The 16,812-nt window shown below is 33.2% G+C and overlaps 1 protein-coding gene across 4 annotated transcripts in view; it reads left to right on the top strand.

Moving 5' to 3' along the window:
• Positions 1-1,674: 1,674 nt before the first annotated feature.
• Positions 1,675-16,812, top strand: part of LOC121330576 (kinesin-like protein KIF2C) — a 48,807-nt gene continuing 33,669 nt past the window's right edge. The window contains exons 1-2 of one of the 4 annotated variants that reach the window (XM_041277190.1): positions 1,675-1,743; positions 11,752-11,960. In XM_041277190.1, the coding sequence (XP_041133124.1) occupies positions 11,951-11,960 (10 nt within the window). In that variant the 5' untranslated portion in view covers positions 1,675-1,743; positions 11,752-11,950. Of the gene's footprint in view, positions 1,744-2,648; positions 3,502-11,751; positions 11,961-16,812 lie in introns of those variants that run through there. The other 3 variants (XM_041277189.1, XM_041277188.1, XM_041277191.1) reach the window with 3 other exon arrangements.

Raw genomic sequence — 16,812 nt, 5'->3', positions numbered from 1 at the left:
TGGATACTAAGTTGGTTTATTTAGCTATTGAAAAATATATTGTTTTGGTATTTCCTCAGGTCAGTATAACCTATAAATATGATATATATATATATATATATATATATATATATATATATATATATATATATATATAGATATATATATATATATATATGTTTATAATTAAACGCTAAAGATGATTAATGTTAATCAATAGTACTGTCCTACCATTCACAAACAGCTGCAGGATTTTATTGTTCTGATTTTCTCATTGACTACTAAAATCCATTGTAATTTTTTTCCACCATTTTATTCTTTACCACCATTATGAATGGTGAATAACACCCAACACCTTAACCCTTCAAATGAAATGCTTACTATCACTTCCCCCCTCAACTAACAGCCTTCCAGTTGGTTACCCCCCTGTCTGAAGGGGAGAACTGCAGACAATGCTGTCGCTACTCCCTTGTATCCCTGCATAGTCCCAGGCATGCTGCTCAGAGGAATCCCCTGCTTTTCTTCAGTTGCTAAAGGAATTTACTACCACTTTTATACGCAGGCTGAGCTGCATTTACATAGCAAAAGAAACAGGAGCAAACTGTTCGTGGGTGAGATAACGTGAAAGGGCAGACATGCCAGGTGGAAGTCAACAAGACGCCTGTGAAAGGTAATAAAAAACATAAACCTCTGAGCCGAACGGTTACCAAAGTAGCCCTTATTAAATAGTACATACCTGTAAGAGGCATGCTAACTGTATGCTTGTCTATTGAATGTATGTAAAATAGACAAAAATTGTGAAACAATAAAAATAACATACATTTGCAATCATTTTTTTTAACGCACTGAGATATTTGATTCCTTTATTCTATTCCTCAAATTATAGCGCTACTAATCCCTTTCCACACTAGTCTATATTAAAACCGATGAATATCCAGCAGCATGTTAAAGCTTACAATCTAAATCAAGAATGGTATGCCTTTTCACCAAAGAAAAATAACTGCTGTCCTTCAGAAAGAAAGAGAGCCTTTTCAGTGTACATTTTGAAAATAATTCAGACCTATGGATAATACTGCATAATGTCCACCAGTGTATATCCAGAGCCCAGACAATAACATTAGGAAGTACAATAAGAATGCAGCTTGAGCTTAAGAAAATGTTCACATTTTCTTAAATGACAGTTTCACAAAGAAAGTGTTTGTCTCTGCAGTTAAACTAATTCAACCTTGACTGACAGGCCCTGATATTCCTCCCACGCAAGGGTGGGGTCTTCCCTGACTGACTCACACACAGTCAAACAATTTCCTTGCGATAGGATTTCCTTTCATTGAGATACAGGTGAAAGTTTTACTGTAGGACTGCCTTGTTGCCTTTACGCTTCAGAAGTCTGTTTCAAGTACAAGATAGGGAGTGGATGGGCAGCCTTGTTTTGACTTGGTCACTGGGCAACACTCCAGACAAAACAAAGTTTTATAGTTTTGTTTCTAGCCCCCCTCCTTATCAGTGTAGGCGTTGCAGACCTTTAGACTGAGTGGAGCATTTTTAAGTGAGATTACAAATAAATAACGACAAAATTGAACAAACCATAAATTAACACTTATGAATCAGTGCTTGCTCAGTTGGGTGGAGGTTTTTTTTTTAAAGTTTTTTTTTTTCACAGTAATACCAGGGCTTTGCAATACTGCTGTAGGAATAAACATGTTTTTACAGACTCTACTAGTTAGTAGAACATTCTTCATTCAGAACTTCAGTGATTCTAAACAGGTTTGTAACATTTTTTGCTCAATTAAGGCTTCTGATTTTTGGTTTTAGCCGATAAAACCCGATAAAACCCCGATAAAACACCCGATACAAAAAAAAAAAAAAAAAAAAAAAAGAAATTGGTGGATAGCCAATGAACACCAGAAAAACTGTAAGGCTTTTTTTTTTTTTCAAAAAAAAAAAAGCACTGTAAAAAAAAAAAAAAAAAAAAGATCTACATAAAACACGAACAGCTAAAAAAAACACCAAAAAAATACAATTAATAAAAACAGAAAAACAGAAGCCCTAATCATAATACATCTGACCAAGTCCACGCTGTAGCTTGTATTTTGTTTGCTTGTCGATTTTTTTTTGTGGATTTTTTGTGTGGTTTTGTTATGTTATTATTTTGTGTCTTTTTTGTCTTCGGGATTAGTATGTGTAGACTGGTTCATCATCACCCTACCCAGACACAATACAACAGACACCACACAAATAACAACCACACACTATATTTACCACGTGTCCCATATTTAAACCCATACAGATCGGCTCAACTAAATCACGTCATATAACACATAATAAAATGTGTAACGTGTGTAAGTGTACGTCTATTTTACACATAACTTATCACTCGTCAACCTAACGTGTTAATCAAGTGTGAAGCCTGATTCAATTAATACTAAGTATTATATATAATAATATATTAATATAGAGTATATAATAGAGCTCACCCTTAGTTCTATATATAGAGAGAGATATAATATAATATATATAGTTTATCACTTAGTGTCGTTATATACATATTGTCCGATTTAATATATATGGATCACTTACTCAGGGTTGGGTGTTCAGAGTGGAGAACGGGAGAAGAGAGAGGAGAAAAAATAAAGATAACAATTGCTACTCGTCCTGGAAGCATCAGCACCGTACTTATAGTTTGGTGTCTGTTTTGTTTGTCTATTTATTTGGCCAACGTGCTGCTTTGTTTTTTGTTTTGTGAAAGTCTTTTATTTGTTTAAAATCTTTTGTTTAATAAAAAGCAGAGCGCCGTAGCATTTCAGTTTCACCCGCAGTTGCCTTGTGTGTTGTGGATTCATTTCTTGGCCTGACGTCACCATCAGTCATCCTGTTCACAGGGCCCCAGTAAATATATGAACTGTGAACATAGGAAATACCAGCTGTGCAGCACTGGTGGAAAATACTGGGTTCATTACAACATATACTAGCACATACACTTCCAAAGTAATTAATACTGTAGCTTCTGCAGTGTCAGCTATTTTTTTTTTTTTTTTTCAGATTGGAGGCAGGGGGCAATGTTGGGCCCCTGTGTTGAATTCAGAAGTAGATAGGTAGCTATATTTTTGATAACTGTCAGTTATTCAGTGTTCAAAGTGTTGTCAATTGCAAATGATCAAAAAACTTGTCCCTACTGCACTTCTTTCTGAGTGAAACAAAAAGCAGAAAACTGAAGTTTGCCGCCCTTTCTGGTCTTGGCTAAGGAAAAGGCAGTACTGTATTTCCCCTCCTCTAAACCCCGGCCTGGGTGTGGTTTTGAAAGACAAAGTTCTGGGAATGATGTGTATGCCTTTGATTCGGTGCCTGACTGAAGAGAGGGTGAGTAAAAGGACTGTCCAGTACAAGTTCATTTAAAGAAAAGGATGTAGTTTTGTTTTTCTTTTTCTTAAAGAGTATTTCGGCCATAAAGGATATTGTGGATTTTGCTGCAGTATGGTATACAAATTTTCCTGTTGAAATTAAAGCTGAAACCTGCTTGTGTATGTAAGTTAGAATCTGCTAAGGTTTTATTTACTTGTTTGTTTGTTTGTTTACTTGAGTTAGCATTTGTTCATGTTCTACAAGAACAATAAATATATTTTGTGCAATAGGGTTCTAAGACTGTTTCAAACTAAGCAAATCATGTACATGAAGGCAGGTGACTTCAGCTTTTAGTTTCCCTTTGTGGTTTTTGCTTATATTGTTATGTGTTAAGTCACCGCTAAAACCAAATAAAAAAAATAAAGAAAAGAAACTGGATTGTCAATTTGGTAATGGTCTCAATCCTCATTTTTTAATGATTGGTAATTGAGTTCAGAGAATGTTAGGATGGTACATGTACAGTACTTTACTTAGACCACTTCACCGATTCACAGCCCTCAATATTATTGTACAGTACTGTATATTTTTAATAAGCCACATGGCTCCTTTGCAAATAAGGATTTCAATTTGCTTTACTAACATCAGTCACTGTATGTTTGATAAATAAACACACCATAAAGTAAAAAAAAAAAAAAAAAAAAAAAGAAAAAGGTTCTGGCAAAGTTTGACTTTACTGGCTTCAAAGAGGCAGTTAATGCCGTTAAAGATTCCAAATTACTGCACTGTTGAAAAGGCGCTTTATGTTCAGGTTAAGGATAGACTTTCCATGTTGTAAAGTCACTCAAAAAATACCATGGAAGTTAATTTACAACATGGTGCGTGACATGATCCGAGGGATCTGATTAAGAGGGCTGTGGAATATGTGAAACGTTTTGTGAATTACGTTTTGGTTTCAGACAGCACCACTTTTTTAATCAAAATGTCTCAGTTCCTAATCCTGGCTCAGGGATCTATGCTGTTTAAAGCTTCTGGCAGTTCTCTTCTGTTTTATTTATAGTGATGATCTGTAATTCTTCTGGCATTCAGCCCTGGGACTCATTTAAACTGTTTACTCGGTCTTTCTTATATTATTCAATGTACTGTATTACACTGTACTCGAAGCAGGCTACTTGGGGGGGGGAACAAAAAAACTTCAAATTTTTAAAAAAGGGAACACAGTTAAACATCATAAAACAAAAAAACAAGTGCCATCATATTTAAAAAGATTAGTATGTCAATATAGTATTTAAACATGACAGAAACACATTTAAGTAAAGTTAAAAAATCTATATAATATTTGTTAAATCCTTCCGATCCTTGTGAATATATCATTTTCCATCCGACTGTCCATGTCTTTAACATAAATAAAAAAAAAATAGGTAATTGCTGTATGACGTAGCTGTCACTATTTTAACGTTTGCAATATAGATGCTATCTAGTTTTTTTAATGTCCGTTTCTTTCGAACCAAGGAAGAATAAAAAATGAAAGGCAATGTTTTGAGAATGTACGGTAAGTGTTGCATTAAAAATCCCTTAAAACCATTGACTTTATTCCACAAATAAATACCAGATAATTTGGTAAAAAATTAAAGAAGTGAAAAAGAAATTTCAAAGCTTTTCCTCCTTCCTTTACAGTTATGTCAAATTTTTGAATGGAGAAAAATACTATAAAACAATTAAGTATTATTATTATTATTATTATTATTATTATTATTATATTGTCTTCCCATATATGAATTTATGACAGGTTGTCCAAGATGAAACAGCAATATAGGTTTCCCGCTGACTTACCGGCATGGCAGGAGGAAACCAACCTTTTCCACCTTACTTCATTAAAATTATTACAAAAATAAAGGGACTTTCCATGAAATTTTCTTCAGTCAACTTTATTTGTAGCTCTTGGATGTCTGCAAGGGAAATTATATTTGATTTATTTTACAAACATTGTTTGATTTTCCTAAGTAGCTTTACATAAAAAGATGCATCAAATTTATTCTGCAAGCTTGTAAATCAATTTTGTCAGTTCAATATAGGTATATGTAAAAGTTTTTTTTTTTTTTTTTTTTTTATAACAAAAAAGTTATAATAACCAGGCCTTGTTGACTCTATCCTTAAGTTGATGAAATCCACCTGAAATCCATTTGCAAGACTTTTATTTTTATTTTTATTTTTTTGTTTCTTGAAGTTTCTGATACAGAAAGTTGGAATATACTGATTGCTTTCTAAAGAACAAATAGTAACTAGCAAGAACAAATATGTGACTTTTTCCTTAAGGCCTGTACATTAAGTTAGGTCAAATTAGCAATGAGGAGGAGTATTAGGGTTATGTGAAAAGCCAAATGTTAGCTCAACAGCCCAGTGTTTCTTGCTTTTCCCATATTTACACATAGATTCTAATTAGATATGTTTGTGCCAAGATTAATACCTTATAAAATAATTTATATGAGCCCTAGAAATTATTTATTTTCAATCTAAACTGAAATATATACTTATAGTGTTTTAATGTATTTAAATAACAAACTAAGAGTTAAATAAGTAAATGAGTTAATCATTTTTCGTCTTTTTTTAATACTACTAAAAACTAAACACCAGTTTGTTACTCATGTCAATAGCAAAGCAAAAGTGGAATAATATTTGTATTTAAATAACAAATTCTCATTTTGTTACTTGATAAAAACAAAGTTCCTTATATCTGGGCCAAAGTGGCCTTGATGGTATAGACCATCATTGGCCCACATTCTGGTACCTATTTATTTTGATTATGTAGGTATAATCTAGTAGGTTGCTCACGGGAATATGACCCTCACTGAAGTTTTCAGCTGCCTGGACAGATTAACGAACAAAGACATCTTGACAGTAGAGGTCTAGTCTTCTTTCTTGCCAAAATATGTTAATTAAGAACTGAGATTACCTGCAGATAAAACACTTTAGCATGAATGCATTGAATAAAGAAAAGTATAAAGATCTGCTGTTGTCACAGAAAAGACAGTTAGAGTATAAGTATATGGATTTGTTCTTCCACCAGAGGTACAGAAATGTATCCCACGGTTGTAATTGCCACAGTTTACCTACAGTAGCATTTTGCTCATTAAAAACAAACAAATTATTAATTATTGCAGAACTACAGAGGACGTAATGTAACAGTAGTATTGTCTACAAAAAATCCATATTTGACAGCTTTCTGTCAGAATGAGTTTTCTTATTTAAATATATCCGAACCTGCTTTTTCAAAGTTTCCATATTTTAAATGTATGCGTGCTGCATAGCATCCTGAAGTGAAAACTAAACACAATAAAAAGTCAAATTTCTAAAGTATACTGTGACAAAATATTATCCTGTAGCCTAAGAACAGCCATCTATACATTTCATAAGCTTATGATCTTGACTGTATGGGAGGGGGAATTAAAAAACAAAAAAACTGAACAACTTTACCAAATTAAATTTGTTATAAAGGGAACAACTTTACCAAATAATACATATGTTCCCCATTATGATTATCAGATATATATATATATATATATATATATATATATATATATATATATATATATATATATATATATATATATATATATATATATATAATATATATATATATATATATATTATATATATATATATATATATATATATATATTAAGAAGTTTCTTCAATACTATATATATGGCCTCCATTGTTTTATATAGATATATGGGTAATTTATATATATAGATTCCTGACATCTTATATATATATCTTTATTATGCACTAAGGACTTGTATTCTTCAAAGTTTATGCATATCAGTGTGAAATATGCCCTCCATTGAAAACAAGAGTCTCAAACTGTAGATTGTTATAACCTTTAGCAATGGTTAAGGTTTTAAAACCTATGAACTGGGTCCCTCAGATCCTAATGGATTCTTTTTATTAACACAGTGCATAGAATTTACCAAAAAATAAATAAAATAATCAACAAACTAGTATTAGGATTCAACCCATCTAGTGTTTTCTGAAGGTTATTGTTTAATGTGATGAAAGAGTTTCTTGAGTATTAAACATACAAGAAATGCAATGGCACTAAGGCTGTGTTTATCTAGGGCTTCTGTTTTTCTGTTCTTATTCATTTCATTGCTTATTTTTAGTTATTTTCTAAGGAGCCCGGGAGGAGACATGAGAGAATATATATGCAGCCAAATGAATGTTAGCGTTTCGTAATACATGTATAATAATGTGTATTGGAGGCTTGGATACATTTAGTCGACCATGCATCAAAACTATTTGCAGTTTAATAAGTAATTTTTATATATATATATATATATATATATATATATATATATATATATATATATATATATATATATATATATATATATATATTTTTTTTTTTTTTTTTTTTTTTCTCTCATGTCCCCACTTGGGCTCCATGATTTTCGAGGTATATATAAATGTTTTTTTCTTTTTGTTTTTTTTTCCGGGGCTTTTTCATATACTGTATGAAATTATTGTTTTCGGTTACTTTGGTATTTTTCTGTCACAATATGTATAAGAACTCAACAGTACTTGCACACTTCAATTGTACCTTCTGTCCTTTGCTGTCTTCCACAACTAAATTCTTATGGTCACGGGCTTCAGTTTTTTTTGTGTATTTAGGAATTGTTTTACATTTTGCCACTATTTGCAATTCTGTTTTCAATTCTATGAGCGTGTAAATACTACCTAAACTACTGTAATATAGCTTTAAAGCTCGCGAGCAAGAACATCTTGTTTTAAATCTCACAAGCATATTCCAGTCCTCCAATAGGAATGCAGGAATTTGCTGCCTTTCAGTAGCTGGGGTGGGTTTAAAGTATTCAGAACGAATCAATGCGGGATACAAGTCAGGAAGGAGGGACGTTGCCCAACTGCATTGGGAATTATTATTGTTATTTTATTTTATTTTTTCACAGGGAAAGGAATCAAAGGAATCAATATGAATTGAGTAACCATTTTCAGTGTTTTTTTCTGGTGTTTTTTGGATATACACCAGTTTTATTTTTTGTATCAGGGTGTTTTATTGTTTTTTTATAGAACAAAACTGAAAATCAGAAGCCCTAGTTATTACTGTTAAGAGATGGCTTAACATAAGATAAAGTGCAATATTGAAAGACATAATCCACAATAAAGTTGAAAATGTTAACATTGGCCTTTTGTGTGTGTATGTATTTCATCCTTCTTGGAAGTTTTTTGTACAATATCTCCAATATAATTGACCCATAACTGAAACCTAAACCCTTTCTGCTTAATTATTTTTTTTATTTTTTTAACAAATAACAAAAACTGTTGTCTTGAAAATATCATGAGAAATGTCTATTGATAGAAAAATTGGTTTTAATTATGTAACCTAATTGTATTATTTGCACTGTAGTGGTCCTCAAATTAGTAAAAATATACAAAACATTGAATTGAAAACAAGGCATACGATCCGTATCTATTTACTATATATATATATATATATATATTATATATATATATATATATTATATATATATATCAATCAATACAAGTAATTATTTATTTTTTTTTTCTTTCTGTAAGTACATTTTACAGCCTCAAGAAGTGTACTGTAAATAATTTATAATATTTGCTAAATATAGTTTTTCACAGTAACAATTATGGCACATGCTCTGAACGAGCCTCTAAAAGCAATGTCATTTTTTAATACCGTGTACGAGACTTCGGAGATTAATTCGTTCCTTACATATCCCTCAACCCCCCCTAACCCCCCTGGGATTGGGGGGGAGGGCCCCCCTCAACCCTCAACCCTCAACCCTCAACCCTCAACCCTCAACCCTACCACGCCCCCTGCCGTCCCCGTTTCCCCATACACTCAACAGAACCACAGTTTATCACCTTACAGAAGTTAGATCATTTTAACTCGTGAGTCGCAACAGTGAATGTATAATGGGCTCTAACTTTAGCTATAGTAAGAAACGTACAGTAATATCACGCTGTTTGAGTGAGCGACTAGGAAGCTAAATAACATCACTTATACAATTATACACAACTTTCATACAACTTATTAACTTCAACATGAAAAATAAGGATTGAACATTATTATTATTATTTATTATTATTATTATTATTATTATTATTATTATTATTATTATTAATCCTTGCCCAAGAAATGACCCCACAGCACTACATCCCTGTACATTACCTTCTATTGATACCTTTATCTGCGTACCTAGTATTAAAAAATGGAACATGGAAACCCTGTGGAATCCAAAGAAACAGGTTATATAGATAAGATAGGCATGAATAGTTATTTTGTGAACTTTCACTTCTAACTCCCTGGTTAGCTAGCTATATATATATGCAGCCAAATGAATGTTAGTGTTTCGTAATACATGTATAATAATGTGTATTGGAGGCTTGGATACATTTAGTCGACCATGCATCAAAACTATTTGCAGTTTAATAAGTAATTTGACACAATACCTACTTCAGGAATGTTGTAGGGTCCCAGTGAGACATCACATGAGCGCAGTTGCTCAGTTTGTTTGTCGGACTGACAGCAGGACATAACTTTGCAACAGAAAGATTATTTTGTTAAAAGTTTATAAAAAGAAAAAGGTTATTTTTGTTGGATACATTCTAAGAAAATCAAAGCAGATACCATTTCTTGGGGTTAGTTAAAATTCAAACTGATCACACAATATAGCCCCAAGCATGGTCCACAAGTCGAGCCCTTTCCAAATGATCAAAAATATATTGTTTATTTATTTACACTTGTATTCATAGGGGAATAATCTGGCCCTTACTTCAAGCCCAAGCATCAATGGTTAAATCTTGTCTCATTCTTGTCATGAGAAAGAAAGAAAAAAAAAGAAAGAAGAGCAGTTTTATGCTGCAACCCGGTGTGTGGGATTTGTTCTGTGGGGCTTGTTTACAGGAAGTTCTCTAAATTCCAACAGATGGGGTGTATTCAAGGAAAGCCATTTTATTGCATTCTTCCAGACCTAATAAAATCACTACTTTCTGTCTACCTTCGTTTATGTGTGGGAAACAGAGGCAGTTGGCACTTGTCTCAATGGGCCCAATTAACACACCATTAATATGAGGCAACTTTAATCAACACGTTACCACTCTTGAGCAATATACTGTACACCCAAACTCAGCAAGGGAGGAATTCAATAGTTTTCTCAATAAATTACATTGAAAAAATATGTCAGAATTGGCTGAAAAGGTTTTTAGTATCAAGGCAAAATTATTTTTTGGTGGGATTTTTTGGTTGTTTTGTTTTTATGTCTAGTTTTATTGATCAGTTTATCGTGCAATATCAACTTTTGTTCTGCATTGGGAGATCTGTATCTGTGTAACATACTTTTTCCAGTAATTCATGTTAAGGTGGTTTGCTACAGTGATTATTGTGCATCTTTTTCACATGTCAATGTACACATATAAAACTACAAAAATCTTAAAGGGTTTTTTTTTTCTTCCACTGGCTTCTGTATAACTAATATTATTTTGGTCCTATTGTTACAATAATATAAATTAAACATCACCACAAAAAAATTGAGACATTTCTACCGATATTATAACTGTAGCAAACCACCTTAAGCAACATTTCTCCACTGAATGAGAGTTTGGTCTCACAAAACAACAGAATGGGAACTAATTCAAACCTCACCCATACCGCCATCTACCTCCACAATCCATTGTAGTTATTCTTCCAAATAATCGTTGTTGTTGTTCACTATGTTATTGGGTGTTACTGAAGTAAGTACTGTATTACTCAATCTTTAGTATCAGTTGCTGTGGAATTTCACCTTGATTAAATGTGTGGGAATGCAAAGTGCTTTAAGTTTGATTTGCTAAATTTCAGCGTTATGACACTTAGCACCCCTTCGAGTGTATAGCAGCTACACCGCACACTTCAGTGTTGCGTGACAAGAGTTGCTTTTCATCCCCGTCTCAGTGCATAACTGTAAACCAAAAACATTTTATATATATATTCAATTTTGACATTTTGTTGTAATGACAGTTACTTTTCCCTCGCAATGGTCTTTTTTGGTTTTTTTGAGGTTCGTTGAAAATACAGCAAATAGGTTTACTGGCCCAAAAAATGTATATTAAAGTAAAGTGTTCACATTAGTTGAATCCAGCTTGGGTGGGTTTCCAGTTCAGATGTTCCATTTTAAACTGGATTAAGCCTGCGCAACCGCGGTGCAATTGCAATGCAGCTGCAGTGCTCCAAAAAAGAGATGCATATCTAAAGGAATGTTGCAGTAAATACATTGCAGACTTGTTTTTCTTCCTGATCATATTTTCCTAAAGCTAACAGCCTGTGAGACATTTGGTGGCTGCTGTGTTTCTGTAGAGCAAATTTTGAACAGACAGTTGACCTCAACATTTTGTCATGTGTTCTCTCTGCAGGTCGATGTATGTCATACTGGGAGAAAGCGTCTTCAAGATGGCTGGCTGGAGGGTGTCAAACAGGAGAAATCCTGGATTAGGAATGCTGTCTCTTGGACATTTGTGATTTCCAAAGGATCTTCTTTGTCCTTTTTTGAAACCCTGGAAATAACTTCTATCTTTCTCAGCTTTCTGCCAAGTAGCCCCCAACCTAGATCCAATGGTAACATGTGAGTATTTTGTCTTATTATCCAATCTTAGAATTAATTAGAGGGCTGAACTGGGCTTGGATTGCCATGCTTTTTAGGGGTTCAATGATTCAAGACTATTTTGGAAGCAAACTTCTTGCACTCAGAAAGTTGTTTAAATTAGTCTTCTTCAAAGACTCGTCTGAGTAAAGAAATATAGAAAGCAGGATCAGTAATGACCCTCTCAGTACACACACACACACACACACACACACACACACACACACACACACACATACATTCATAAACTCATGTTTGAACAGCTTGGCAGGCAACCCCATGTAATCCATGTAAATCTCTGCTTCTGGCAAATTCAGCAAAAAAAGATGTCAACTGTGCTTTGTTTTAAAGATTGGTTTCAGTTTTGGCTGAAATAAACCTTTAAGGTATAAACAGAAGCATCCCTTGTTCAGTCCAATGGAAGTGATTTTTTTCCCCTTACAAAACAATTGCAAACAAAACAAACGTGGCACTGAAATCAATATTCTACACCTGATGTGTTCCATACATATTTTTATGTCATCTAGCAGCCATTAATTCCAGCCTCCTTGAGGTAGTAGCCACTGAAGACATTATGGAATCTATCATATGGGAGTCCAAGGGAACAAAGAAACATCATTAAGCTGTAAAATGAATAGGGAATAGTGAACAATTTCAATATTGACCACTTTTTTAAACTTTTACATTGCATTCCCTGCCTCAAGATGGCTTCCCATGTACCTGCATGGACCTCTCAGAACTACATTTCCCATCACCCTCCTGCTCACATACATAACTGAGATGGATTTACCAGTGAGCAGGAGGATGATGGGAAATGTAGTTCTGAGAGGACCATACTGGTACATGGGAAGCCATCTTGAGGCAGGAAATGCAATTTAAAAGTTTAAAAAATTGGTCAAAATGTTAAAAAAATAAATTAAAAAAACCCAATACACACACCTTACGTATTCAGTTGTAGCAACACATGGGAACATGTAACACAATAAAATTAAAAAAAAGATCCTTATGTACCCTTTAAAGTATGTTGTATGAGGTAATGAACATTTATTACTAAAAGCTACCTTACTGTTTACATAAAAAACAAGAGCCCCGTTATATGGGAACAGAATTTTATACCAAAGTTAGAAATGTTGCACACAATCAAAAAATGTTAAAAATCGTCTCAGTTTAAATTTATTGTTTTTAAACCAGAGGGAACTGCCATCAATTTAAAAAGAAAATGAATGTAATGTAAGTATAGACTGCAGTTGGTTTAGGTATTCAGGCTGATTTGCGGATCTACCTAGCAGGTACAGGGAAAGGCTGTCATAAATTCAAATTGACAAGAAGTTTATGGGGTGGGAATGACGGGGAAAAAATACACCATGAAAAAGGGTCAGGTTACAGGTGAGCTATGCAGGTGCATGTTTCATCTGACTACAAAATAAACAATTACTGACCTGTATTCATAATGAATTAGTGAGCAAATAAATGCATATGAATTTTATTAGAAGCTTAAACTTAAAAAAAAAACAGCTTCATTCAACATGTGCTTCAGTGGGTCTGGGTGTAACTAGTGCTGCTAAACAAAGATGGGTATAATAACTGTTTGTTCTGCAGCACAGCAGCCTTTGGAATGCACATTTTCTGTTCCAGGAAGGGCGATTTTCTGTTTTGGAATTTAGAATGCTACTCTTGACTTTAAGTTTGTGAAATTCCTTAATTTGAAAGTACTGTGAAAAAAAGGCTTGACAATTTGATTACTTTATGTGAATTTGTAAGACTTTTTTGCACGCATGTTCCCAAGAGTGCAATTTGTAAAGCTCAGATATACTGTGTGATGATACTGGCTTATATTAATTGGCTAATATATTACAGTATTTCATTTGATAAAAGATCCCTTTTTGGGGTTGATGGGTCCCTTCTGGCCTTGGTTGTCTCAACTCATGAAGAGGTTGGCTGCTTTCATGTCAAAAGGCGAGATCCTGGGCCACACATATAATCTCCTTACATTTTCTACTGCTTAATCATGGTTTCATTGCATATTGAATTACCATAAATCATCCTGTTTAAATAAAAATAGAAATTGTATTCTGCTGGTAATGCATCCATAACTAGTTGCAGGTGAAAAATGTTCCACCCTGTAAGGCTGAATAACAGTATTTGCTGTTGCATGTCTATTACTCCATAGAAAATCCTATGTTTGGACAGGGAGTTGAGTGCCCAATTCATTTTCTTCCCTACTGTACCTGCCACGTGTTGAAAATGCCTTTTTTAATGTAAAACATATGGAAGAAATTGACCAGTAACTTTTGGTATTTTACAGAAGCAGGAGTATTACCTTTGAAACAAATTCTTGCCATCATTATTATTAATAGCATTATTATTTTTCGTACCCTATTTTATATATTCGCATACAGTAGGTCCTTATTTTACATGCAGGAGCAATAGTTTCTTCAGTTTTATGCATTTTTTTGGAGATTATTGGAAAGTAAAATAGGATTAATTGTGTACTAGCCTTCTACTTAAAATAAAACATTCTTACCAATCACATTTAAAAATTGTCCATTCCATGGCTGCATTTTGATGGATTTATAAAAATGTTCATATGAATTTACTGCCGTTATACGTGTAACCTTGTTCCACAGAATAATAGAAGCTGTAACAGTAGCTATCATTAGTCCAAGAGTAAAGACTGTAAGAAATCAAGATGTAATAAAGCCTTAAAACATATAATATAATCATAAGAATCAACATAACTCTACCATACAGTATTTTAAATACATTACATTACGCTAACCTAGCCCACGTAGAATATTTTCAAAGATGTTTACCCAAAATGTGATTTGATATTTGTTTGTGAAATAAACAACTCATTAAGATCTCTGAATTAAACATTCTTTCTTACTAATTTAGAGGATTAACAGATGTTTTTTCTTCATTCAGAAAACTGGTGCCAATTATCCTTTGACAAACAAACAGCTTAATAAATATCCAGCAAGCGGGATGTACTCGATATATAAAATAGCCGTTATCCTGATGTTGTTTTTTCAGGGTATAACAGCAGGGGTGCACAACAAACGACCATATAAATGAGTCTGTGCCTGCTAAAATATAAAAGGCACAGCAGAGAAAAAGTAATGCAAATGAAATGAAGTGCACACCGACCTTACATTTACCAGTAATTGCAACAATTTAAAGAAGAAATCTGTAGAAGGTAAAGTGCAGCCGGAAATAGACTAAGGCTTGGACCAAATCAAAACTTTGACAACCCGCTAACCGCACTTAACAAAACTGTATTTAATAGTGTTTTTCTTTTTATGAATAGAAGAAATAAGATACTTACAAAAAAAAAAAAAAAAAAAAAAAAAAAAACGCTATTAAATACAGTTTTGTTAAGTGCGATTAGCATGTTGTCAAAGTTTAGATTTGGTTCCAGCCTAAATGCATATACAGTATAGCAGTAGGAAAGGGGCTAAAGGTTCATTAGAAAAATCTTTGCAATTTTATTAGCAATGAATCAACACAGCTTTATCATCACCAAATGCAAAAGCACAATAGAGAAACAAACTGAAAAAGGATTATTGGCATTTAATTGCTCTGAGAGGCAAAGATCAACATGCTCACCTCAATTTCTTTTTTTAGGGGTTGTTTTCTAGAAATAAACACCACAGGGTAGTTTTGTCACTGTATATTATTCCTTTAAATATATGTCATGTAGCACATACTGGAAGTCCCCTTAACTTGTAAAATTGATAGTTGGTGTGTGAATAATGAACACCACTATCCTCACTTTATTGAAACATTAAGCATTGCAGGGACAGTCCCACATATTTTAAAACACTTTAATTAACTTTTTTATCCTTGTTGATTTGTATTCACTTGGCAGCAATTCATTACACCAGTAAACTTTAGGGACCAAGAGGCTTGAAATTGAAACCAGCCGTATCTAATTGTGATATTGACGTGTTTTCAAAGTTTTTCATTTTTTATTTTAAAATGTAATACTAGCCTTGTGGATTTTCTCATATGCACAAATATGTTTTTCATATTATGACATCTCATATTAAATCTATGTCTGCAGTCTTGTCTTGTTTTAGTCAAACAAATATCTCAAATGACTTTTTTTAGGTAAGGAAATAAAAGTCAGCATGACACTGCCAAAAACGTTTTAAACATGGTTGCTGAAATTAAAATGTAATATTCTAAAGGTTTTCTAAGATGGGTGAGTTCCCTACCACAAATCGTTTTGTTCATGTGAAGGGTTGTTCCGCTTGCAGGTGCGGTGGCTGGAGGGATTCCTGGCAGAGTGATTTGGTTTAATGTATATAAAATCACATTGCCAGGGATTTCCAACCAGCTGCCAGCCATCCCCCTTCAGTGGCATTTACTCTTCAAGGAGATCAGTACTGATCATAGTGAACACTTTCCTTATTTCTTCCATGGGAGTCATACAAGTTGCTGGTCCTTGATAGATTTATATTTATTGAAAGTTTAACATAAAGATTAGCGGATGTTTGTATTGAGCCAGCTGTCAATTCACTGTTTCTACCAATGGATTTTTCTTAAGCTTGCTGACCAAAACTTGTACACTCATTGCTTTCCTTCAATAATGGCTGAATAAAACCAAAAGAAATGAATACATAAATTAACACAAAATAAATTAACACTGTAGCATTGTACATTTAAAATAAATAATATCAATATTATACTATGCACATTTGTGAACTTTCATTTTGATCTGATTTTCATTGTTTTTTTGTTTTTTTAATAGATGTTTTATACTGCATTTGCTGTTTGATTTGTTTCGATCATTATTCATTACCCCTGGTCTAGTATTTACAACAACTACAAA

Source organism: Polyodon spathula, chromosome 18 (genome assembly GCF_017654505.1).
Source record: "Polyodon spathula isolate WHYD16114869_AA chromosome 18, ASM1765450v1, whole genome shotgun sequence".
Classification (NCBI taxonomy): domain Eukaryota; kingdom Metazoa; phylum Chordata; class Actinopteri; order Acipenseriformes; family Polyodontidae; genus Polyodon; species Polyodon spathula.
The sequence above is the reverse complement of the archived record's forward strand: the minus strand, read 5'-3'. Positions and strand labels throughout refer to the sequence as shown.